The sequence below is a fragment of the Trichosurus vulpecula genome, chromosome 3 (genome assembly GCF_011100635.1).
Source record: "Trichosurus vulpecula isolate mTriVul1 chromosome 3, mTriVul1.pri, whole genome shotgun sequence".
Lineage (NCBI taxonomy): Eukaryota > Metazoa > Chordata > Mammalia > Diprotodontia > Phalangeridae > Trichosurus > Trichosurus vulpecula.
The window spans coordinates 161,719,621-161,745,217 of NC_050575.1; the positions used below are offsets into that span (position 1 = coordinate 161,719,621).

At 47.5% G+C, this 25,597-nt stretch overlaps 1 protein-coding gene across 2 annotated transcripts; it reads left to right on the plus strand.

Annotated features, from left to right (window-relative positions):
• Window positions 1-208: 208 nt before the first annotated feature.
• URM1 (ubiquitin related modifier 1) lies at window positions 209-22,139 on the plus strand. Of its 2 annotated transcripts, none has more exons than XM_036752993.1 (5): window positions 209-264; window positions 8,612-8,682; window positions 17,162-17,243; window positions 19,234-19,282; window positions 19,942-22,139. In XM_036752993.1, the coding sequence occupies exons 1-5, from the start codon at window positions 230-232 to the stop codon at window positions 20,008-20,010; spliced, it is 306 nt and encodes a 101-aa protein (XP_036608888.1). In that variant the 5' UTR covers window positions 209-229; the 3' UTR covers window positions 20,011-22,139. The 2 variants fall into 2 exon arrangements, with proteins under 2 accessions (XP_036608888.1, XP_036608889.1); XM_036752994.1 differs by having other exon boundaries at window positions 218-264; window positions 19,966-22,139.
• Window positions 22,140-25,597: the final 3,458 nt, after the last annotated feature.

The following is a 25,597-nucleotide window of genomic DNA, read 5'->3' on the forward strand; positions in this document are numbered from 1 at the left end:
AGTTTTACAGTTACTTCCGGCTCGCGTTTTCCAGGATTCTGAGATCGTCTGTCCTCGGAGCTCTCCCCACGCCCTCCCTCCCGAGTAGGCGGGGCTCCGTGGAGGGCCCTGACCAATAGCTGAGGAGAAGGAAGCTTCCCAGGGACACTGCCGAGTTCCCCGTCCGGGTAGGGCGGAAGTAGGGGACGTCAGGTGGGCGTGTACTTCCGCTACCTGCGTTTTCCCCAAGATGGCGGCCCCCGTGTCAGTGCAAGTGGAGTTCGGGTGAGTGGAGGGGTCCTGAGCCCGGGGGAGGGGACGATCAGGTGGCTCTATGCAGAAAGGAAGCGTGTCGGGCTGGCAGCTCCTTCTCTTTCCCTCAGACTCTGTCGCAACACAACGGACTTCTCGCATCGCCTCCTTCCGACCTCCTTCCTAGCGCGCTGCCCGGGTCGGGTAGGGTTGCTATGAGAACGACGCGACCGTATTTCCCCCAGTAGACCCGCGCGCACGCCGTTGCGTACGTGCCTGCCGCCTCTGATCTCTGAGCCACGGTTTAGATTTCGGGCCTTTTCATAATGACCGCTCCTGTCCTCCTTCCCCGGGCCTGGAAACGCGGAGCAGAGAGTCTGGTCTCTGAGGTCCCAGGATCCGGAATTCACCCCACTTACATCCCCCAGTCCGACCATTGAATGGATGTGTAGGCATCGCTGGAAGTCTGGCTTCATCCTGCGGGGAGGATTGGTTCCCCCGATGGGATGCGAGTTCTCTTCTCTCTCGGCCCAAAAGGGATATAAGTTCCTTGAGGGCAAGGATTATTTCATTTTGTTTTTCATCTTTGCACCCCTAGACTTAGCACAGTGTCTGGCACACAATCGGAGTTTAATAAATGTGTATTGACTGACTAGTAAGCACTAAATAGATGCTTGTTGGCTGATTGATTTTTAATATCAGGGATCTTTAGAACTTGGAGTGGAGCTCATCATTTTACACATGGAGAAACTGAGGCCAAGGGAGGGACAGTGATTTGGCCAAGGACTCAGAGCTCATTCGTATCAGAGCCAAGGATCCATTTAAGTCTGATTTTCTTTTTCTCTCTGAAAAGAGGAGGGGCAGAACCCAAAGCTTGATGATAAACAGAAGAGAAGATTTTGTTCCAGTCTAGCTAAACAGGCACTCCACCCTTAGTTGTGTACACCCAGAACATTCTATGTTAGCAATAGGCCTCTAGGTGGGTCTGGATGATGGTACTGTGAGTACCATCTTGAAATTTAAGGGAATTTAATTGGAGATGTTTTTACTGCTTCTTTCCCTATAATTCTGTTGGTCAAAGTCATATATGTCTCCATCCTTTTGGTGAGTCATTGTTCCTGTCACCTAGTCATTGACAGATCCCACTGGGCTTGGGGGGGATGGACCATTTTGGGCCATTTAACTCTCTTAAGGCCTGTGGATTCCCCCAAAATCCTCCACTTCATCAGTTTAGAATAATACTTGATAAGGCCCATTAGGCTTCAGCTCATCAGGGAATTAGTCTTTTCTACATCCCAGAACTTCTCTGTCAATTCTGACTGAATTAGGCCACTTCCTGGTGTTTGGACTCTCTTGTTAAAGCTTATGCTTCAGCTTCCCATGCTACCAAAGACATTGACTTCTAGGAAAACTATGGCTTTTCTACCTAATTTAGGAAACTGAGAAACTGGGAAAATGAGATTTCTCAGAAAGAAGGAAAAGTATGCTATACTGTCTTTGTTTGCAATATCGTGATAATTTTTGCCTCTAAAATTCATATAATCAGAGTCTCAAAGTTGGAAGAGATCTCCCAGACCATCCAGTCAAAACTGTACCTGAACAAGAATCTCCTTCATAACATATCTTCCAAAGTGGTTGCCAAGTTTTGCATTTCCTCAAGCCTAAATATGCATCTTTGCAACTTCTACTCATTCTTAGTTCTTTCTTTTGGGGCCAAGAAGAGGAAGTCTAATCCCTCTTCCATCTGATAGCCTTTCAAGGACCTGAAGACCCCTAAGGTTTTTATTCTTCGGATTAAAGAATCCTAATTCCTTCAGGCAATCTCTACGTGACAAGCCCTTTCATTAACCTGATTGCCCCACTCTGGATGCTGTACAGCACATAGATGTCCTTAAAATATAGTATCAGATTTGAGCATAGTACTCTGAGTGTGGGACAATCATCTCTCTAGTCTGAACACCATATCCCTCTTACTGCCTTAGCTTTCTGGGCTACTACTGTTGACTCATGTTGAACTTCTGTTCTTTTGCTTTGTCTTTTGTATATATGATCAAGTTGCTTCTCAGAAAGTCTGTCTGCTCTATGATAGTGCCTTTTTTTAGTTTAAGGATCACCTTTCTGATCTTTCTGTACCTGAGCAAATATTAACAGTATCATTGCACTCACCCATTCACTCTCTCTCTCTGTTCTTGAATGATTCCCCCTAACTCTCTCAAGATCTGGTTTAAACCAAAGAAGTGGACTTGCCTTTTTCCAGTCTTTTGTATATGTGACACTTTTTAATCATTTTAGTTCTTGTTGTGTGAGAGCTAGATAGAGCTGTCTTCCGCACCTTTTCATTTGACAAGCTTTTTTTTTTAAAAGTTATTGCTTTATTATTAACTTGACATGTGCATCAAGAAACTTGGATGTTTCCATAAATAAAAGCAAACATAGCATTGCACGATTTTTTGATCTATTTCCACCTTCTATTCAGAGACACAGTGCCATCACAGTACTAGATAGTTTACGATGTGTTCAGTAAAAGAGGTCAGGTAACGTAGCATATAAAGCTGTAGAGTTGACTGGGTCGTTTTGTATCATAACAGTCCAGACGTTGTTGAAAACTTGGCTTAGCGTGAGAAGCGGGATCCCAAGGGCAGTGAGAGCTACAGAAATTAGACTCAGTTCCCTTCATGATTCCTCCATTTTAGAACAGGAAAATTTTACCAAACAGGAGTGTTGGGATGGGGAGAGAAGGTCATTCTGGGCGATTTGATCTAGAGAAGGAAATCTGGTTCTCTGAAGCCCTGCATCCGCCGCCGGGACAAACATCCTATTAAATCTCACTGAGGCTTGTGGGTGGGAAACAAGACAATATAAGATTAGATCACTTGGGAGGAAATGCTGCTAAACAGACCAATCCCTCTATGAGATTTAAACCAAAAATGGGTTCAGTCTCAGGCTTCCCTTGCCCTCCTTCCACTCACTGAAGGTCCTTCATCTTACCCTCCTCCAGTTGGCCCAGCCGGTGGGGATGAGAATGTACTTTTCATCACCTGAAGAGCCGTGTCACTGGAGAAGCCAGAGCCCCCCCATCCTTTATTTGTGGACCGGTAAACACAGCTGCTGGCAAGTTACCCATTGGTCCAGATCTATTCTCTAATCATTCATTTTAAAAGACAAACCCCACCAGAAACCCAATGCCTGTGGCTGGCACTGCCAGGTTTGGTCACTGGCTGTTGTTTGCTTGTGACCCATCAGCCCCAGTTCTTTTCCTTTCTACGTTTCCCTGACCTCCCCCCAACTATGGAACCCCTGCAAGTCTCCTGGTTTCCCCCAACCCCCACCCTCCCCAGCTGCTGTATGTCCCGACCCCCACCCCAGAAGAGAAGAGAGCTAAGCTCTTGGAGGCATATAAATGGAAGCTCTGTGCATGGCCCACAGCTGAAATGGTCCCAGCAAGTGGGTCACAGATGGGCCTTATCTCCTCCTTCACACTTCTGCAGCAACAAAGTGTGACCTTGTTGTGATTACAGACACCCCATGTTTCCCCCATCACAAAGCCTGCCTTGGCCTTCCAGTGGTTCCTGTCCATCCCATTCCCTCAAGGGTGGTTGTGTGTGACTGTCAGCTGCATGAGCTCCCCATCCCTGCTTAAAGCTTAGCAGTGTCTTCCTCTCCCCAATTGGGAGGGCAGTATTTGTAGATTTAAAAGGGCTACTTCTTCCGTTTAGAAGTCCCTTGAAATAGAATTTCAGGCAGTCTAGTTGAGAGTTGTAGAGCAGTGGCATAGTGTAGTGGTGAGAGTCCTAGACTAGCAGTCAAGGAAGCTGTATTCTAGCTCTGACCACTAAGAACTCATTCATTTTGTGCCTTTGGACATCTCATTTCCCCTCCTTGGCCTCAGATTCCTCTTGTAAAATGAGGGTTTTAATACCTGCTCTGCCTCTATTTCACAAGTGGGATGAAAGGAAATCGTTCACATATACATATAAACGCATACATGCACATATATGTTTATGAAAGGGCTTTATGAATTATGAAATATTATCTATTGTAAATAAACGTAAAGGATCATACCTACTTTGATAGACTTAGGTGTCAAATATTGTCCAGATACTAACTTTTCTCCCCAGGGATGCTGGGGTTGGCACTCTTAGCCAGCTTTTGTTGAAGCACATGCTGTAAACTCAAGTATGGACCAACAGACCTAGTCGGGGGGAACCAACACATTTACCTGAAGTCATCTATGCCCAGACATCCATTTTCTCATGGAAATGTTTTTGCCATGTACTATATGCTAAGAAGTGGGGCTTCTTGGTCTTGTCATGGTTGGGAGAAGTTATCACAGAGAACTCCTGTGCTCCACTTCTATGTAAGTACATAGTCCTTTTAATGGGGCCATCTTTAAACAGGTCACCTTATATGCTTGGTGAGCCAGAGTATGGTGTCCCCTGACACCCCCTGTTAAAGCAATTACATGAATTATCAAAGGCCTTGAGCTTTAGAAGATTCATGCCCTGAGCCTAAAAGAAATTAATTTGTTCAGCCTCTCTTTTCCTTTTATCTGGGAAGTTGTACTGGTCAGTCATGGAGGTGAGGGGCGGGGGGTTGGGAGTATCATTGATATAAGGAAAGTTAAAGTCTGTAGGGAAATGAATTGAAAAAATTAAAATGTAGTGATTCATTGAGAATTGAAGCACATTTTGTGTTTTGATTTTTTTCTAACTCAGCTTTCAAGGACTAATTATGCAGGACCTTGGTCTCTGAAAGCCTTCCCTCTTATTGCCAGTCTTTTGGATACCCACTGGCAGTCCACCAAGGAAATTAGCAGAGAAAGGAAGAAATCAAACTCCAGTCATCTGGTTTTGTGCCTTGTTAACAATGTCAGTTGTTGCAGAATCAGAATTTTAGGGTTGGAAAGCACTTCAGTGGTCATCTAGTCTCACTGCAACATACCTGACAAGTAGTCATTCCTCTGGTATTTAAGGGCCTCCAGTGAAAGGGAACCCACTCCTTCCCAGGCAGCCCATTACACTTTTGGACAGCTTCAATTGTTAGGACATCAAGCTTCAATTTGCTTGTTTGCAACTTCTGAGCATTGCTTCTGGTTTTGCCCTTTGCAACCAACCAGAATAAGTCTAATCCTTCTTAGACGTGACAGGTCTTTAGATACTTGAACAGAGCTATATCATGTCCCCCCTGAGGCTCCTCTTTACCCTGTTAGACATCCCCATCAAGTGACAGAGTCAAGATGCTTCATTGTTCTGGTTGCCTTCCTCTCAACATTTTCCAGTTTCTCAGTGTCCTTCCTTAACTGTGGTGCCAAAAACTAAGTGAACACTGTGCTCAGATGTGGTCTCACCAGGGTAGAGTATAAAGAGACTGTTACCTTCCTAGTCCTGAATGAGATTCTATTCCTAATGCAGCCTAAGATGGCCTAACCTTTTTTTGTTGTTTTCTACATCTGGTAAGTTTATATTGAATTTAAAATCTACTATAGCTCTCAGATCTTTTTCAGATAAATTGTTGTCTGTCCTTTCCCTCACCTCCCCCCCCACTTGTGAAGTTGCTTTTTTTCCTAATCCATATAAATATCAAATATAACTTTGCATCCTTTAAATCCAATTCATGGGCAAGTCAAGACATCACCCTGTGATGTCATTGGTGTTCTTCAGGATTAATAATAATAGCAAGACTACCTTTATCTGCATTGAGGGTAGCCAGGTGTCGCAGTGGTTAGAACACTGGGCTTGGAATCAGGAAGACTGAGCTTCCTAAGTTGAAATCTGGCCTAGACACTTACTGGTTGTGTGGGCAAGTCACTTCGCCCTGTTTGCCTCAGTTTCCTCATCTGTAAAATGAGCTGGAGAAGGGAATGGCAAACCACTCCAGTATCTGCCAAGAAAACTTCAAATGGGGTGAAAGTCAGACACAACTGAAAACGATTGAACAAAAAAAAATCCCTATTTAATTTCATTTTATGAGATTCCATTGCTTCATCCTCTGAAGTTCTTTTTGGATCCTGATTCTCATCCACAGTATTAGCTTTCCCTTCCTGTTATGTGTCATCTGCAAATCTGATCAGCATTCCATCTATGCTTTTATTCAAGTCATTGATAACACTATTAAAAAGCAGAGTCGAGCACAGATCCCTGGGGCACGCCTCTGGAGACATCCAGCTGAGTTAGCACTGCCTCATTAATGTCCAGGCTGGATCTCTCTAATGGTACGGAGGAGTTTCCATCTCTCTATCTCTCCATAAGAATAGTATGAGATACTTTATCAAACACTTTCCTAAAATCTACAGCATTCTCTGATCTAACAACTTAGTAACCCTATCAAAAAAGAAAGTAAGGTTAGCCTGACTTGACTTGTTCTTCATGATACTGTTGGGGCTCTTCATAATTGCCATTTCCTTTTCCTCAGTGCCGATCAAACATGTCTCAAATGATTCCTTCTAGAATTTTCCTGAGAATGGAGGTCAAGATCACTGGCCTGTAGTTGGCAGACACCTTTACCTTCCACTTCTTGAAAATGAGAACACTATTTTCCCTTCTTCAGTCTTGCAGTAGCTTTCCCTTTCTCCACCATCTTTCAACTATTACCGATGATGGCTTAGCCCTTCTGAGCCTGGCAGCTTGAACTCCTCAAGTGTGACCAGGTATTCTTACTGTGTCTTTCTCTTAGGCGTCAGTCTCTGCTCGTCACTCTTAGTTCTTAGTCTCTGTTCTCTCGTTTCCTGTGTAAAGGTGCAGAGAAAACAGAAGCCCATATACTAATGTAAAAGTTCTATCTTCTTTCTTTTTCCAGATATCAGAATCTTTTCCACCCTAAGCAGTTTTATCCCTTTTTTAATCCTCCTCTCTCCCCTCATATGGCTAAAAGAAATGCAGATTTTTGGTTGTCTGTAGCTTTGCACTATATTTACAGGACCTTTCTAGGCTCTTGTATTGCATCTTCTTTGTGGGCTCTTGCCCTTGCTCTTCCCTCTTGCTCTTCTATATGTTCTTTTGTAAAACTTAAGTTGGTTGATGATATATCACTCTCTTCAGCCTCACCTATTTTTTCTCCTTATTGAAATTGTTTACCCTGTGGAAATGTTTTTCATGACTGCACATATATAATTTATATCAAAGTGCTTGTTTTCTCAAGGAGGGGGGAGGGGAGGAAGGACATTTGGAACTCAGAATTATAAAAAACAAATGTTAAAAATGGCTTTTACATGCGATTGAGAAGAAAATAAAAACATTCTTTTAAAAAATTGTTTCCTTTTGTATCATCCAAATTTCACTCTTGAAAGTTTTCCATCACCCTTAGACTGACTTGCCATGTAGAATATTAGTCTATGAGATCCTCCTATCCTTCCTCCAAACCCTTTGGAATCTGTTTTCTAAAAGTGCAGAGTTGACTGAAAAGGTAGGTGTATGGGGGTGGGGTGGGGGTGAGGAGCAGTGGTGAGGAACTGTAGATATTCATTAATCCAGGCTCTCCTGCTTCAAGGCTGAGGCTTATTGATTCTTGGATAGTCAAGAAAAGGTCCCTTGGTGTTATCTTGGATAGATTCACAGAATGTTGGTTTTGGAAAAGATCTTAGACATTATTTAGGCCAGCCCCCTATTTTTGCATTTGAGATGAGGCAGAGTGATTTGCCCAAGGTCACACAGCTGGGTGTCACCAGAATGGGGCCTAGAAACATTTCCAGTCCAGTGTACTTTTCAGTGGAACCATCCTGCAGTTTGGTTTGAGAGGTAAATGTTGAAAAACATTCCTTTCTTTCCACGGCCTCTTCCCAATTTATAGAGTGAGGAACAAGACAGAGAGTATAAAATTTGATGTGTGCCAAAATTCTGGCTCACCTTAACAACCATCATAGATGAAGCACTGGACTGGGAGTCCTGTGTCTGTTCCTTCCCTGTGCTCTTGGTTGAGGGTTGATGTCCCATTTTCACCGTTTGTTTCAGTTCAATTCACCAAGCATTTATTCAGACCTAATGTGTGCAAAGTACAGTGCCACAAAATGGGGATACAGGTATGAAGTAAAGCACAAACCCTTTCTTCCTCAAACTTAGTGTCCCACATAGAATGTATTGTGATTAAAATGTGGGACAACAATTATGAGCCTCATGGACACAGAGTACAAGAATTGAGATCATTTAAGATGGAGAAGTAAAGGATCAGGTTGGAAAAGAGGATGATTAATTTTAAAACAGCATTTTAGTATTTAAAGAAATATTCACATGTCAGATGTATTGTATGACTGAGTTCTTAGCTGGTTTAACTGAATTCTTGTATATCGACCCATTTTTACTTCTACCTATTCAGTGTTGTTCTAGGGCACAGCCCCTTCTTGATCTCTATGATTTACTGGGTCCTCTCTTTGTCATCTCTCTTGCAGAGGTGGGGCAGAGCTCTTGTTTGATGGTGTAAAGAAGCACCAGGTCACCTTGCCCAGTCAAAAGGAGCCCTGTGAGTATCCATCTTTTCTTCTCACCCCTGTTATACTTAGGGGAGCACAGGTATGGCCAACCTTGGGAGTAGTGGGGTGTTCAGGGATTGCTGAGCAGCCGTTATAGGAGGTAGCAGACAGAAGGTCCTGGCTATCTTCACAGGTGAAGTTTAAGCTGAAGGGAAGAAAAGCTCACCATATGTAATCAACAGAGGACTCCTCCTCTTCCCCCCACATCCTCTCCCCTCACCAGTTCTGCTATCAGTTGTTAGGCATCCTATGTGTGCACAATGGTTCCTAGTGACCACAAAGATCCCGTTTGACTCTGCTCAAGTTTCTACTCTTGCATTCGCTGGTCTTTTCTTTACATATGTCTTCAATGTCTTAGGTCTGGATAGATCCAACCAGAAACCATTATCTATGATCAAGGACCTCATGGGCCCACCCAAGTTTTCTTCCCAAAACCAGATAAGCATTGGAATAATGAGAGACTTGAATATCCTCCTAGAAAACTGAGACAGGCATCAAAAATCATCTGACAGTAATTGTCCAACAGTGTTTGTGATTCCTTAATTACCTACTTTCCTTGATATTGATAAAAGATTGCTTTAACTATCAAGCCATAATTTTATTTATTTCTATCATCTACCTTGTTCCTTAGGCGGGCATGTTTCCAATATCCCAAATTTAGTCTAAGATTGCTACCTTTAAAGAGGAAGGTAGAAAAATGGAGAGAATCCAGGCAAAGGCAAATTGAATAATTAAAAGGATAGGGAACAAAAGACAAAAGAATTGGGATGTTTTGGTCTGAAAAAGAAAAGGTTGGCATTGGATAGACTAGTTGTTTCTATGAAGGTGGTAGCCTTCAGTCCCAATAGTCACCAAAGACATCAAAGATTAATTGGACTGGGGCAGCTAGGTGGTGCAGTGAGTAGAGCACTGGCCCTGGAGTCAGGAGGACCTGAGTTCAAATATGGCCTCAGACACTTGACATACTGTGTGACCTTGGGCAAGTCACTTAACACCAATTGCCCTGCCTTCCCCCCTGCAAAAAAAAAAAAAAAGATTAATTGGACTGAAATTATGAGAGGAAATATTTAGCTTAGACTTAGGGAAAATAATATACCAACATTTAGAGTTTCAAAGATTAGATGGGGTGATTGAGGACGATGGTAGAGAGTCAGGTAAATAATTATTGGCTCTGGCTTGTTGCTGATTGAAGGCAGGAGATTGGACTCATTTTAACTCTCCAAGCCCAGATGTGTGGTTATACTGTTTCTTTAAGTGACAGTTCCCTTCTATATAATGCTTCATTCTCAATCTACAACCATGATCTGTCCAAGGGGGAAAAGGTACATACTGTAGGGTGGAGACTGAATTCCTAGATTCTTAGGAGATCCTGGATTTGGCAGCTTCCTTCTGGCACTGCGGGGAGGATGCTGTGCTGAGACCCATTTGCAGTCAAATGGATCATTGTCCAGGTCTGTTGGCTCCCATTGTGGGGCTAGGACAGAGATGGTTCTGTCTGCCTCAATGAGAGACTCTGAAATTCTCAGACAAGCAAAAATCTGCCCCACTGAACTGGGGACAGGATGTTAATGGGAGGGACTAAAATGTTACTATGAGGTTGGGTAAACTGCTGCAGGTATGTATTACGATTCTGTTGTAGGGTAGGGTGATAGTGAAAGTTACCAAATCATGGGTTTGATTACCATACAAGCAATCCTGGCAGTCTTCTGAATGATGGGGCCTTGAAATAAAACCTCTGTGGTCTCATCAGGAGACTTAAAAATCTTACTAGCTATGATCTAGAACTCCATGCATTTAACTTCCTTTCTGGAGAATTCAAAGGGTGTCAATTTCAATGCTACAAAATTCCCTGGAAACGTGATTCCCTACCTAGGCAAAAAGAGGGCAAATGACTTGTTTAAGATGACATAACAAGTCAAGGGTAGAGCTGGGCACAGAACCGAGGCGTCCCTCCTCATAATCAATTCCCCCTCCCCCATACCCTGGTCTTATAAATTTTCTGTTATATTTTTCCGAGGAGGGAAGGAGCTGGGAGAGGTAGGAAGAAGACTAGCTTGGATACAAGATACATTTGCCAGGCTGTGCCCAGTGGTATACCTTCTCCTGCCCAGCACGCTTTAAATTTGAGCAGGATGTATAGCCTAAGTAGCATTAATTTGTCATGGAAGAAGAACTGGGGCCCAATCTAGGTTAAAAGTGGTATTCTGGCTCTAACACTAGGCAGCAACTGCCAGGCGTTGAGCTGAGACCACTGTGCCCAGTGGGTAGGCAAGGAGCTTGTACCACTGGGACAGCCTTACGGTGCCATCGAGCTGGTACCCAGATCTGTTCCCTGGCAGCCAGCCTGGCCCAGCTGCTGCTGCTTGGCTAAACAGATCCCAGCAGCCCCAGCGGAGAAAACAGCAGCCACAAGATTGGAGTGAGTATTGAATTTGGGAGTCAAGATCTGATCCTTTTTCTGTGACAAATCAACTGCATAAATAGGGATAGGGCCAGGACCTATGATTTTACTGGCATCAGAAACTTCCTCTATCAGTGTTTTATTTTATTTTATTTGTTTTGTTAAATATTTTGCATTTACATTTTAATCCGATTTGGGCCATACTCCAGAGCATTTTTGACACCTCTGCCATGGAGCACTGAGGTCACACAGCCAGTATGTGTCATAGGCAGAACTTGACCAGGTCTCCCTGATGCCAAGGCCAGCTCTCTGTCTGCCATACTCCCCCGATCTCCAACCAGCTGTGTGACCTTGGACCAGTCACTTCTCTGGCTCTCAGTTTCTTCAGTTACAGAAGGAAAGGAATTGGACTAGAAATCTTTAAGGTCTGTTATGACTAGAGTATACTGTAATTCAGGTTGGAGGAGTAGAGGGTCACACAGCCTATGACAACCTGAACACCCAAGGCTCAGAGGAGCAGGGTCAGGGAAAAGGACCCAAAATGAGTATTTTCCAAAGAGAACCCACTAGGAGAAATAAAAGAAAGTATGGGGGAGCTTGCCAGTACCTTAACGTGAAATGCAGCAAATCCACCTGCATTCTAGCCTGAGCTTTGCTCAGCTCTCTCCCTTCTTCATCTATAATATGAGAGGTCATAATTATACAGGGTTAGAATTCAAGGGGGGACCTTAGAGAGCATTTAGTCTATTGTCCTTGTGCTACAGATGAAGAAAGAGCCTGAGGCTCCAAGCAAGGTTAGAGTTAGGAGTCCTGATAGACAGTGGCAGAGTCAGCTCTTCTGGGAGAGCAGGCCACTGACTTTCAGCCAGCAAGAGATCATTTCTAGATCCCTGTTTGCCCTCACATCCTAACTATGAATTGAGATTTTCCCTGTTGCAGAAGAGAAGTTTCCCACCTGGGACGGGGTGGAGGCCTGGGGATCGGTGGTACTGTATTCATGTCGATGTGATGCTGTTTTCATGTCAATGAGGAGCTGTTTCCCATGAAGTATAGACCTGGAGAAGAGAGAATGGTAACCAAAAGTGTGAGGCTCTGCTAGAGAAGGTAATGGGCACCTGCTCCTGCAAGTGGCCTGGGGGGTTTCTGAGTGAGGAGGCAGGCATGGTGTGGATCACCCAGCGGGTCCTTCGGAGCCAGGAGGATGTGGGCTGAAGCCTGGTTCAGTATACTCTAGTTCGTTTTGCAGTTTAGCTTTTCCAGTCTCGAGGACAAAGCCCAGAATTTCCATTTTTTTTCCCAGCCATCCACACATTCCTACACAGACATTGAGTAAGATAACCTTCCCTCCTCTCCCAAACTTTCCCCTCAATCCCACCCTATTTCCTCCTCTCCCTCTCTTCTCCCTTTGTGCCTGTCATGACTCCGCAGTTTAAAGGGTGGCCAGAGCAGGAGGGAGGGAGCTCCCCAGCTCTTTAAACTGCTTAGCATGCGCTTCACAGTGGCTCCCAGCACCAGCTGTTCCTTTCTCCTGCTCACCCTCGCTCTTGGGGCCTGTTTGCTGAGCCCCCCCAGCTCCTGTGCAAAATTGCTTTTGAAAAGAGCCACTTTCTGCTTAATTAAACAATGAGGAGCGGTCCTCTCTGCACATCTGTAAACCTCCTTCTACAGGCCCTTTATCCCACAAACTGCTCCATTCTTACCCCCATTCATTTGTAAATGGACCCTACACCCAGCTCCCCCTCCCCTCACCCCATTCCCCTCATCCACTCCCACCCTTTGGCCCTTTCTTCTCTCCTTTCAAGTAAGGCTCTGGGCTTGCTGGAGAGAAGAGCCTTTCCTTGATGGCTAGTGGACTTGGGGCAGTGAAAGGGGCCTTTGCCAGCAGGCTTCATGGCTCTCTAGATTGGTCTGTAGGAAGGCATGCAGTCTGGGGTCTAAGCCAAGAAAAGATGGGAGCAGGCCCACCCATTAGTAGCAGAAAGGAAACCATATCTACCATGGAGTAAACTTTCCTCACTGTGCTCCCAAAGTATAAGGTTCCCTACATGGTGATGGTGAGCAAATGACCTCTCGACTCCCCACAGCTGCTTCTTGTGAAAAGGCCGGGAAGACTCTAACAATAATAATAATAATGATCAGCATTTGTGTGGTGGTTTAAAGTTGGCCAAGTGCTTTACACACACTAGCCAAGGATTCCCAAGATCCTGGGTGTTCATGGCTCAATCTGAATGAGACTGCATAAGGGACTGAAATCTCTAGTACAAGGGATTGAAATCTAGATCCAGAAATTTGATTTTTAGAGTTGTCATTACTTGGAGTTAGGAGGCTTGGGAGGTGCCCTTGGTCCCAGTGACTGCCTCACTTCCCTGCCTTAGGTTCCTTCCCTAGCAGGCATTGACAGTTCCCTGGACTAAAAGAGGAGGCAGCTGCTAGTTCCCTTGGTACCCTTACCTTGCTAACCTTGGTCTACCGAGGGGCTGTGTGTGTGTGTGTGTAAGTAACAGGCCAGAATGGAGGGGAAAAGTGAATGGAGTTCAGGAATCTCTGGGTTCACTTCTGTAATTTAGGGACTGAGATTCCAGTTCCCAGGCTGATCTGAGGGAATTAGATCGAGTGGAGCACTCCAAAAAGCAAGGTGCCTAGCCAGCCCAGCATTTAACTCATTGGATTCTGTTGATGATGCAAGACACAATCAGGTGTTATCTTGGAAGAGAAATCTGACCACCTTCGATGCCCAACCACTCCTTGAGGGCAGGTACTAGGTTTGAGCCTCCTATAGCATTAATAAATGCTCCATGATGGATTGAGCCACTAAAAAAGTGCACATGGTGCCCGTTATCTTCTAGGCCACATGCTCCATTATCCAGTGTGAGTTGCTCCATTCGCAGCTCTCCTCAACCAACGGCTAGGCAGTTCAGTCACTCATGAAACATTTACTGTTTTCTCTGTGCTACGCTCTTTGGAGAATACAGAGATGACTGGGACTCCACTCTGGCCACATGATGCTCACAGTCTAATTGGAGAGCTAAGATGTGGACACGAATGACTCAAGTGAAGGGTACAGACAGTGAGAGGTCATTTCTAGAACTGTGAGAATGCGAATAGAGGAGGATAGCAAACTGGGAGAATGAGTGTAAGATTTTCACCTCTCAAAGATTAGTTCCCAAGTCTGTGCTCTATTTACTAGCACCTGACTGCTTAACCCTTCTGCCTCCCTGGCTGCCTTTGGAAACCCACCATCTGGCTAGGAAGTCTGTTTGCACGTTGCCTGTCTCAAAGCAAGGCTGAGATGAGACATGAGCCATTGTATTCTTTTTCTGGGCTTTTCCTACCCCTGGGGATGGGGTGGGAGGGGAAGGAAAGTTGAGAAAAAGGGGAGATTCCATCCAGAAATAGGTTTAGGTGTTTCTTATTAGTAGTTTTGAGAAGGGAACCATCAGCCATCAAACCTACCCCCAAACAATAAGGGTGGTGAGGCAGGGCCCAAACCATGGTAACAGGCTGGCAAGAATGTAGGCGGGGTTAGGGGTGGGCTAGGCTGAAGTTAGTGACCTCAGCAAATGAGAGCTAGGCTTTGGGCACCATGATGAACGAGCCAGGACTGGGTCAAAGGAATAGTTCCCATCCCCCACATTTCCCAGACTTTCTAGGCAGGGCAGCCAATGGTGCTGTCATTTGGATGACCCCATGGTGACCACAGAGCCCTGAATTTTTATCCATGGTCCTAGCCCAGACAAATGACAATGTCCCCTTCTCTGTTGGGAGGACACAGTTCAGATCCAAGGAAAACTCAGTCTCTAGAGGAAATGGAGAACATAGAGAGCCAGAACATGGCTGAATGTCATCTCTCTGGGTGCCAGAAGGGATATAGGAGTTCAGGGGAGGGGAAGTATGAATTCCCACAAGGCTTTACAATTCACCAGGGTGAAGAGGTTTACATAGACTAGCCTAGTCTCCACATTTCTCATTCCAGGCACTTGCCCTGTAGTGGTAATTCCTCTCTGTACACAGACGCACATCCTCTCCCTTCACCAAGGCCTCACTGATGGATCTGTCAGGCCTGGGCAGTTTTATCGAGCAGTGGGAAGATCTATGGGCCGACTGCACACCAGACAGTGCCAAGATGGAGGCCAAGGGGAGTCAGAGCCAAGGGGAAACCCAAGCCCATCCTTTCCCAGCTCAGAAAGCCCTAGGGAGGAGCCCCACCAGGCGACAAAAATCATCACAGATCATTAGGCACAATGCGCCTGCGCTTCCATCTCTCTTCTCTATCTCTCCCCCTCCTGCGTCAACCCTATATCTCTCTTTCTCTTGTTTCTCTGCTACTCTAATGCAAAGTTCTGAAGAGTTTCTGTTTTTAAAACAGCAACCTCATGATATGAATACCCTACCAGTGGCCTGATGCTCAGAGGGCACATCAAAATCTGCACACAGAGGAATGGGCTGGTTAGTTCAGAACTGAGTGTTTGGATATAACAATCCCTTCTCTCAGCCATTTAGAGAAACTACTTTCATGAAAGACATGTTTGGTTTGGGTGTCCAGCTGGACTGTTCAGACATTTTTTAACTTTTTAATCTCTTCCAAGCATTACTTTTATTCTCAGGCTTCAGAGCTCATGATCATGGATAGGGAAACTGAGCCCCAGGCTAAGAGGAGTAGTCCCACACCACAGCTTAGCCGACAAAACTATACTGCATTTAAAGAACACAGATAATGAGTTTCCCTGGGTCTATGTCATAGGCATCTGGGGCAGCACACCCATCAATTACAATTAAGTGGCCTTGTCACCCCCCAGGTAGCCCAGTGTAGATTTGAAGACCCAGTGTAGCAAGACTTTGGGGATGTTTTCCTGCATACCTAAGTATGGCCTGTCTAAAGAGGGAAGGATGGTGATAATTTGCATAGTTGTTTATGGCTTATATAACACTTTTCCCATAATAGCCCTGTGAGGTAAATTATACAAGTACTGTTATCTTCATTTTACAAATGAAAAAATGAATTTGTCCAAGATCACCCATCTAATAAATACTGGAGCTGGGATGGGAACCCAGGCCTTCTCGATTCAAGCCCAGTGTTCTTTCCATCACACTGTGTTTCAGAGCCCACAGAGAAGAAGGAACGTAGAGACTGATTTCTGCTCAGTGCCACTCACCTCCCCCCAGCTTTCTTAGCAGTCCTTTTCGTCTCTGCACAACAAGAGTGACCCATCTGGGGCATGGCAGTGTGAGGTGTGCAAGGCCAGAGGGAGGGAACCAGAGTGCCATTTGTCAGTGTCTCCCAGCCTGCTGATGGATTCTTCTCTCCCCTCAGCCTCCCTCCTCCAGAGGAAATTAACTGATACTATCTCTCCTACAATTGTTTTTCTTCCCTCACAAAGAGAAATGTATGCCAGCCAGGAGCAGAGATGGATCCTCCCAGTCTGGGGCTGAGAAGGAGAGATAAAGGTGGAAGAGAGATATTCTGGGTGGGAAGGGTACTGAGAACAAGAGATTACCCATACCGACAGGCCCGTTTAAAGCCTGGTTGTGCCAGGGATCGGCTGAGACTTTTCTTCCAGCCACGATAACCCGGAGCAAGCCCTATTCCAGGGCTTATTTTGGTGATCTGTTCTGGAGTTTTCCCACTTTGTCATTCAAGACATTTTCTCTCATTTATTTTAACTTCAGGTTAAATTTATTCTCTCTTATTCAACCCCTTTTCATAATGAATTGGCCTTTTCTAAAGTGTCCTAACTCAGGATGCTTCAGTTTCCTCACCTGCAAAATGGAGATCCCAATAGCACCCACCTTGTTGTGAGTTGTTGTGAGAATCAGATGATTTAAAGCTTAAAAAGCTCCTAAAGCTTAGGCCAAGTGCCTGGTGCTTAGTAGGCAATTAATAAATGTGTATTCCCTTTCTCCCCATTGTAGCATAACTATCTAGCAGCTTCCATGGCTCAGTGGAATGAGGTCTCTACAAAGACTTTATTGGTACTTCCCTTTGGATCAAAGAACTTCTGGTCATTTTACTGAGCAGCTGGGCTGGACTCCCTGGGAATATAACTAATGGGTCTTGCTACTTTTTTTAGGGGATGTCCGAAACCTTCTCATCTGGATAAGGAAGAACCTACTGAAAGAGCGGCCAGAATTATTCATCCAGGGAGATAGTGTGTAAGGCCTTCATTCCTTTTCCCTCTCCAGTGGAGGGAGGGATGCCCTACAAGGGGTGTGTTGCACAGAAGGACATGGTTCTGTTCTGTGTACTTGTGCCCCCAGCACTTAGCACAGTGCCTGGTACATCATAGGTGCCTAATAAATGCTTATTGATTGATTGGTTAATTGATTGATGCCTCAGTGGTTTAGGGAATGGGACACATGAGTATACGAGCTTTGGTGCAGCCAACCTTCCCTGGTTGAGGACAAGCCAGGGTTCTAATCTTCACCCTTTTCCTGAAGTGGTTGTTTCTCCCCATAGATAGAGAAAGTAAGTGAGACCAAAAGGAGGGATAGAAATCTTGGGTGATAGAACCCATTCGGCATTCATACACTTGGTGTGTGTCTCTTTGTTCCCCCAAAGGATCTCTCCTTTGGACTGAATTTGAGATCTTAAATTTTTATTCCCAGATAGAAGGGGGAGTGGTGGGTATAGTTCAAGTGATCTCTGTGTCACCTTGGGCAGGCTGTTTCTCTCTCCTGACCTCAGTTTCTCCATCTATAAAAGGAGGGGGTAGGGGTTCCAGCTCTGGTAATCAATGCTTCTAATGATTTATTTTGCTGTGTGTATGATTACATTGCTGGATCTGAGTGTGAACATAGCCACCCTCTGCTTAACTGGGTATCTACAAAGTTGATGCTCTTCCTATGTCATAGGCCAGGTTTTTCCCCTCAGCTACCAGCTAACACAGGGCTCTGCCCTGTGGTTATGACCTTCTCCTGTCCTATCAATGGGAAGTGAGATTGAAGCAATCAGATCCATACTACCCCTGTCCATTGCCTCAGCATCTGTGTCCTCTGTACCCGTCACAGGGCTGGGTCCCTCCTCTCTGAGAAACAGCCAGAATTGATCCACTGGGAAATCACTTTATTTTTAAAATGAGGCCAACCTGGTGGAAAAAGGGATAGTCATTGCATTCTGCCTGGGGTCATGGCGAAGGGTGGGACATACCTATCTACAGCATCCCTGTGACATGGCCTGGAAATCCCGAAGCCATCCTTGATTCCTAACAGATAAGAGAATGTCTCTTATGTGTCACCAGTGCTCTTCAGCCAAGAGTGAGCTGAGAAACCTGAATTAGGACCCGGAGTTTCACTGAACTAACCTGGCCACAGAAGTAGGATGCTTCAGGGGTTAATTCTGGGGCTAACTTATCTATCAAGGAAATTGTAAGGATTGGATGCTCCCTGGACTATAGATTTCAGCCATTAGCCAAGTGAGAGCGATCCCCATTGGGTTTCCCTGGAAGCTGATTTACACCTTCCAGACTGATTCCAGACGGGTTCCAGACAGTTGAAATCCTATGTGACACAAACTTCTAGGGACTTGGCCATGGACATCTTCACTTCTGCACTGGATGGTTATGAGGAGGGGCAGAACCAGTGACTCATCTCCTCCTACAAGGAGACAACAAGATGACCCAGGCTTAGTCAGTAGACTCGTCACAAGAATTTGCTGTTGGATCCAGGTTGTTGCCCTAGAAGATTGTAGATTCCTCTTCCTGGGAGGTCTTTTAAGATACAAATTCCTAAGCCGATGCTAGAGAGGCCTCTGAGAACTCCATTTCCAACTAGTGCCTTGGGAAGGGTTCTAGGATTTTCACAGTTTCTCTACTCTCCAGAAGCTTCTCTTGCCCATGTGCCAGTACTTGGTGCTCATCAACCAGGATGGTCTAGTGGAATGACTATCAGTAGAGCTGTGTTCTAAACACAGGTTTGTTGCTACTTGACCTTGAGTAATGAAAGGGGTGGGGGTGGAGACAACTGATGACAAGCACCTTCTAATGTGCTAGGCATTGTACTAAGTACTACATAAATAAGATCTCATTTGATAAGGTGTATATTTCTTTTGGTCTCAGTTTCCTTCTTTATAAAAAGAAAGGATTGCATTTGGTTATCTTTAAAGTTTTTTTCTCGCTTTCAAATTCTGTAATTCTCTTTCCCACAGGCGGCCTGGGATTCTGGTACTAATCAATGATGCTGACTGGGAGCTGCAGGTCAGTATAGGAGCGGGCAGCTTTTCCCTTAACTGGACCTACCCCAATGTCCTCTTGCTTCTCACTCTTAAAACTATGAGCATTTCCCTTCCTCTGTCCCCTTCTTTGCCCTTAAGTGGAAGGAGGCTACACAAGAACCCAGACTGAAATAGGTGAAAACTGCACAAAGCTTAGCCCAAACTGAGAGAGTGATAGTATTAGAGCCAGCTGAGGAAGCCCATTTCATCCCTCTTGGAAGCAATCACATCTTTCCCTACCTCATGTTACCTTTCAGGGTTCATAGCCCTGTGCTTGCCAAGACTGAGTGTCAGAATGTTGCTGATACATTCTCTCTCTCTCTCTCTCTCTCTCTCTCTCTCTCTCTCTCTCTCTCTCTCCCTCCCTCCCCCCTTCTTTCTCCTCTCCCTTTCTGTCTCTCTCCCCTCCCTTTCTGTGTCTCTCTTTCTCCCCTCCATTTCTCTCCCTTTCTCTCTTTCTTCCCTCCCTTTCTCTCTCTTTCTTCCCTCCCTTTCTCTGTCTCCCTCTTTCTCTCCCCCCCTTTCTCTTTCTTCCTCTCCCTTTCTCTGTCTCCTTCCTTTGTCTCTCTCTCCTCTCCCCTCCCTCCCTCCCTCTCTGTCTCCTTCCTTTTTTCTCTCTCTTTTCTTTCTCTTTTCTCTCAGGGTGAATTGGACTACCAATTACAGGACCAGGACAACATTCTCTTCATCTCCACACTACATGGTGGTTAGAGCATCTGCCCTCCTCTGTCCTTCAGTTCCTCCAGCTCCCAGGGACCTTCAGGGCCGAAAACAACCAAAATGGGGGAACAAAAGAGACAGAAATTCTTCCCCTCCCCCTTCACCCACAGCCGGAGCATGTGGGACACCAAGCCTCCCCTGACTTTGTCTTCATGGGGAAGGACCAGGAGCAAAAGAACCAGGCAGTCCTCTCTCCTCTTCCCCTTGCTGCATCCTCCTCACTCCCTCTCCAGCCTTAGCAGCTTTCCCTCCGGGAAGGGAAATGAGGCCAGCTACTAAAAATGTGCTGCTTACAGCTTGTGTGATAGTGGAAGAAGCTACTACCACCTCTTTCCCCAAAATGGGGAGGGGGCGCAGCTTTGCCAAGAAACCTGCCATAGATTGCCCCCGTCTATAATCTGTGCCTCTGCCTCGTAGGGAAGTAGTGGTCCTTCTGCCCCCACTACTACGCAGGCACCTTTGTGAGCTCTGAATCCCTATCGTCCTGCCTCTTATGGAGCTGTTCCCGTATTCTAAACCGTGTCACCTTGGGCAAGTCATTCATCACCCTGGGTTTCAGTTTCCTCGTCTGTGAAATTATCGTTGACAACTTACGGACCTTTTCAAGCTCTAGAATTCTGTGACTGAGATTTCTTGCCTCAGTTTCCTCATCTCAGAAGCTAAGGGCTCCACCTGCTTTGTCCAATGTCATTACTGAGCCTCAGCCGGGGGCCCCTATTCAGGGCTGCCCCTTCCTCCTCCTTCTGCCTGGATGCCCCCAGCTGCTCCAGCCTTGCTCCTCTGACTCCCTTAGCCCTTGACCTAGGCCTGCCCCACGGTATACAGGCCACCAGATGGGCTCCCAGGCCCCCTCCCCCAGAGACAAAAAACTGTCGTCCGTCATACACCGTCTGAAGACACCTGGGCTCTGTGCCTCACTGGGGAGGGCTAGAGGTCTGTCTCTTCTTTGTGCCTCAGTTTCCTCTCCAATGCCTAAGATTTTACCATTGTGAGCTTAAGGGTTGCCAGAAAACCAGGGCACAAGAAATTGCTTTGTGACATACTTGGGACCTTCCAGCTTCTCTCCATGAAACATGCAGACCCATCTGGAAGTCAACATGGCGGTGCCTGTAACAGCCGGCATTGGGCAAATAAAGGCCGTCGTGCCTGTTGTTTTTTCTTTATTGCCTGGAGCCTCATCCTAGATACAGCTAGGCTCGGTCAGTTGTTGGTATCCCAGTGACCTCATGGCACAGCTCCTGGCTTGAGGATTCTGAGAATTGTCCTCTTACCTCCCTAGAGTAGGTTTATGGGCCCAACCGAAATTGTCTGAACAAGATCTGGGAGTAGGATGATATTGGGGACATTTGTAGGGACCAGGAAAAGTTGAAATCAGCTTGAGCTGGACCTTTCAGCAGAGTCAAATTCAAAATGAAGCTGGGAACTGGATACCTGCTTATCCCCCTCTCGTATACATAATGCCAAGTATTGTACCATCCACCATAGGATCCATTTTTAGTTTATCACTTAGCCTGTCAGATTGAATTTTCAGGAGCCCGTATCTCCCAATATATCCCCAATTCACTGAGTCTCCAGAGAAGCCCCATATCCATCAGAGGAGATTGAGAATTCACAGTACATGCTAGGTACCCCTGTTCGCAGTCTTGGGTGTTTGTTTAGTTTTTCTCTTCATAAATGTAGGAAGGAGGAGGATTGTGTTGCTCACTCATTCCTTAAACTGCTAGTCTAGAACTAGCAGCCTAGCTATAGGCCCCAAAGATCCTTTGTACATGTAGAAGGCTAATGTGATACTCTCAGTCCCAAAACTAGAGATGAGGAGTAAGGGGGGTGGGGGCAGGGGAGAGTGCCATGGACAGAGAAAATATTTCTCCCAGATACTTAATTTTTCCAGAAAAGTTAAATGAGAGGCTAGGATAAGAATACCTCCCACCCATTACCCACCTCCAGTCATCCTCTAAATGAGACAATGCCAAGCCCCTTCCCTCACTGGTCCAAGGGGCTTAAATCTTTCTGGCCTTGGAGTGTCAAGAGCTGAAGATGGGAATGTTCATTGTAAAAACCCCTGGGCTGGGTAGTGCTCGGCTTATCTTAGAATCAATTAAAATTGTAATGTGTTTGGATGTACTTGTCTACTGGTTTCTGATTATGTGGTGTGTGGTTTGGGCCTCTGAATAATTCAAACAAAACTTAGGGATCTATTGGTGGGAGCCTATATTTCTGTACGGAAGTGCCCTTCTGGGTCTGTATGAGGAAACATGTCTACGTGAACCTACTGAGGTATATTTCTCTATGCCTTTTTGGGTACAGTCGCAACTATGTGCTTCTGCCTGTGTATATGGAACTGCGTGTTATTGATGCTTTCGAGTTAATTAAATTCCCTTCCAATTTAGTCCCACTTCGGGCAATCCACCCCGTTGTAAGACCTGCCATCACCGTGTCCTAGCTGGGCAGCCCGACTCCCTCCGCCTCCCCCAGCCACCCACGCGGCTGCGGCAGGGAGCTCCCCTTGGCCGGTCGCCCCACGCGGGATTCCCCCGCCCCTGCCGCCTGTCTGTTCCCAGAGAGGGAAGGACCTGGTGTTTCTCATCTCTCTCCGAGTAGACTTGGCAGCGGAGGCGGGAGACACCTGGGTCCCCCACTCTCTTCTAGCAAAAGAACCCCTGCCCGACTCCAAACAAACGCCCACGAGTCTAGGCGAGAGGCAGGCGCTTAGAAAGACGAGTTTTCCCAGCGCCCCCGGTCACCCCCGCCGAAACTCTCGGGGATGAAGACAGTCCTGCTGAGTGGCATCCCCACTGCCCCGGCCAACTGCAGGCCGGTTCGATCTTCTTCCCCGCCTACGAGGATCCCAAGCTCGGCCCCGAAGGTGAAAACCGTAACTCCGGGGGTGGGGAGTGGGGGGGGACGCGCTTATTTTCCTTAAATATATGAATAATGAATGTAAATCTCTCCAGCTTGTTTGTTTGTTTTTTAATAGATAAAATTTCTTTTCCAAGATCTGCTTCGAAAGTGCAGACTAGTTACTACGCTCGCTCCTCCGGCTCCGGCTCCGGCTTGGGCAGGGCTCTGCCCGGCCGGGCTTGGCTTCTAGCCCCGGGGATGGTAGCCGAAGCTTTTAGAATCTGTCTGTTTCGGAAAGTACCAGGGAAGACTCCAATTTCGTTTGGGTTGTATGTTCGCTTTCTAATGCGCACCAAATTCTAAACGAGTTTGCGAGCCGGCTTCCCTGGTTCCGTCGTCCCCTCCTTTCTCCCTCCTCCCCTAGCCTCAGACTAGCCTCCGGACCCATCCTCGGCATCCTGACTCTGTTCCCAGCCAAGCCGTGCCTTCCTCTCCGGACCCGGGATTTAGGGGTGGGAGATCATAACAAAAGCAACTGTAACGATCGCGATAGTGATCACAGTGGTAGTGACCGTGAGAACGCGGGTGGTGGCGAGGATGATGGTGCTGATGAGGGTGGTGAGGATAAATGATTGTCTTTCGCGCGCCCCATCGGAGCAGGGAATTCCAGCGATTCCCCCTCCTCGAGGGGATGAGGGATCCGTCTGGCGCATATCACTCCGGAGCCCTAACGAGCGAGCGCCGGGAACCCGGGGCAGGGATTCTGCACTCGGAGGGGGGCTCGTCCCGCCCTGATCCCCACTACTCACTGCTGGATACCCGCCCCCCACCAATCTCTTGATCTCCCCGGTTGCGCCGGGAGCTCAGCCACAGATGTCCAGCCACAATTCTCGGTTGGCTGCAGACTCGCACAAGAATTGCGTTTGGACAATCAGCGGCGGAACCCCTGCTCCCCGTCCTCCCCGAACCCCCCTCACCCTCCCCACCTCCAGTCGCCGCCCAGCTCCTGGAAAGCGCCACCTCGGACACCTGGGTCTCGGAGCTCCGCGCCTGACCGATCTCCCCACGGCCGCTTCCCTTCGCAGACCTCCATAGGTGGCCAGCAGATCCAGCCGCCCACCGCCCCCTACCCCCGGGACGGATCTCGATCAATCGCGGTGATTCCCCAAGTCCTACTGGACAGATCCAAATAGATTGCGGCCGAGCTCCAACCCGGATCCAGATAGAAGGTCCACTTTGCGGGAAACCTCGGCTTTGGTTCTCCGGGCGCCCCCCAGGACGCGGGGCTGGGCGGGGCTGGAGCAGGGACTCCGGCTGCCCTCGGCTAGAGATGTCGGAGCCCCAAACCCGGCCGGCCGCGGACTCTGGGCTCCCGGGCCGGGCTCCCGCGTCCGAGTCGATGGAAAGCATCAAACAGAAAGAATCGAAGGCGCATCTCTGGCTGCCCCTTCCCCAGCATCCTGGCCCCCCGACAGCCGGCCGGGACCTCCTAGTCTGCCCGCTGGCGGGGAGGGGGGTGTGTTACCCGACTACTGGGTTCCCCGGCCCGCAGCTTCCCCCTTCCTCCGGCCCCGCGGCCCCGGCACGCACCGACTCCTGAGCTTTCCGATTTCCGGATACTATCTCTCTCCGGCCTCGCTGGGGATAGGGGTCCCTCTCCCTCTCTCCCTGCCCCCAGAGAGACCAGGAGTGGAGGAATGCGAGAGAACCGGGAGTGCAGAGCTGGGGGCCCCCGGGCCACCTGCAGCCGGAGTCACTCCTTCCCCTGGAGATCCAGGCTGGGAGCAGGGGGGAGGGGGGTTGGGTGGGTAGGTGGGTGGCCGGGGCTGGGCCGGGCCGGGCCGGGCCGGGCCAGGCTGGGAGGGGGGGCGCCCGTCGTCCCCCCGGACGCGCAGGGCGAGGCGCAGGGCTGAGCCGGAGCAGGCGCCTCTGGCGGCTCGGGGGCCTCGGGGCGGGCTTTTAGTCGTCCCCTCCAACAATACGGGCCTTGCTGCGGCGGCCGCCGAAGAATGGGGATGGGCTGCAATTGGTACTGGATTTGAATAACACCACGGGGAGATCAATGGTCATTGTGTCGGTGGAGTAATGAATCTCCGCTGTCTCCAGAGCCCCACCACGACAGCTGCAACCTGCAGTCAGGCAGCTCTTAAAGACATAGCGCGCCCCTCCCCGCGGGTCTTCCCCCCCTTAACAGCCCGCACCCCAGTCCCTTAAGCACCCTGCCCTGGACCCCATCATTCCACCCACCCCCAGCCTCATGCCTCCCTCCCTTTGGCTCCTACCATTCCCAGAGCTGCCCTGCCCCCCTCCCCAAGGGTGCCACCGAGGGGCCCAGGGACCCCCCCATTACTTCCCAGACCAATATCCCTAATGTCCCCCTTAGCCACCCTAGGAGCCCAAAGGATGCAACTAGGAACTTTTGTCCACCCCCAGTCCCGTGAGTGCTCTCATAAGGTTTCTGTCTCTTTTCCCCCACCAGTACCCCCAGCAGTCTGAGATCCCAGATCCCCAGCCCTAATCTAACCCTATGTAGATCTTAAGCACCCTTCTCAATTTTCCAGCCCTAGTTTGGGGTCCCGTGGTCCCCACGACAAGCCTCTTTAGATGCTACCTTGGGTTGTTGGAGAGAGGTCTGGTACGGAGAAAAAATCTCTTAAAAAGGGAAATTCGCTCGTTTTATGTAGGGCCTAGGTAATGTTAGTGTTACTCTAGCCTAGAAGAAAAGATAAAGGGTTTT

Bases quoted from the DNA above. Each gene is read 5' to 3' on its own strand.
- URM1 (XM_036752993.1), top strand. From the start codon at position 230: ATGGCGGCCCCCGTGTCAGTGCAAGTGGAGTTCGG. The intron at 265-8,611 runs GTGAGTGGAGGG...TCTCTCTTGCAG, and splicing joins TCAGTGCAAGTGGAGTTCGG to AGGTGGGGCAGAGCTCTTGT. The intron at 17,244-19,233 runs GTAAGGCCTTCA...TCTTTCCCACAG, and splicing joins TTCATCCAGGGAGATAGTGT to GCGGCCTGGGATTCTGGTAC.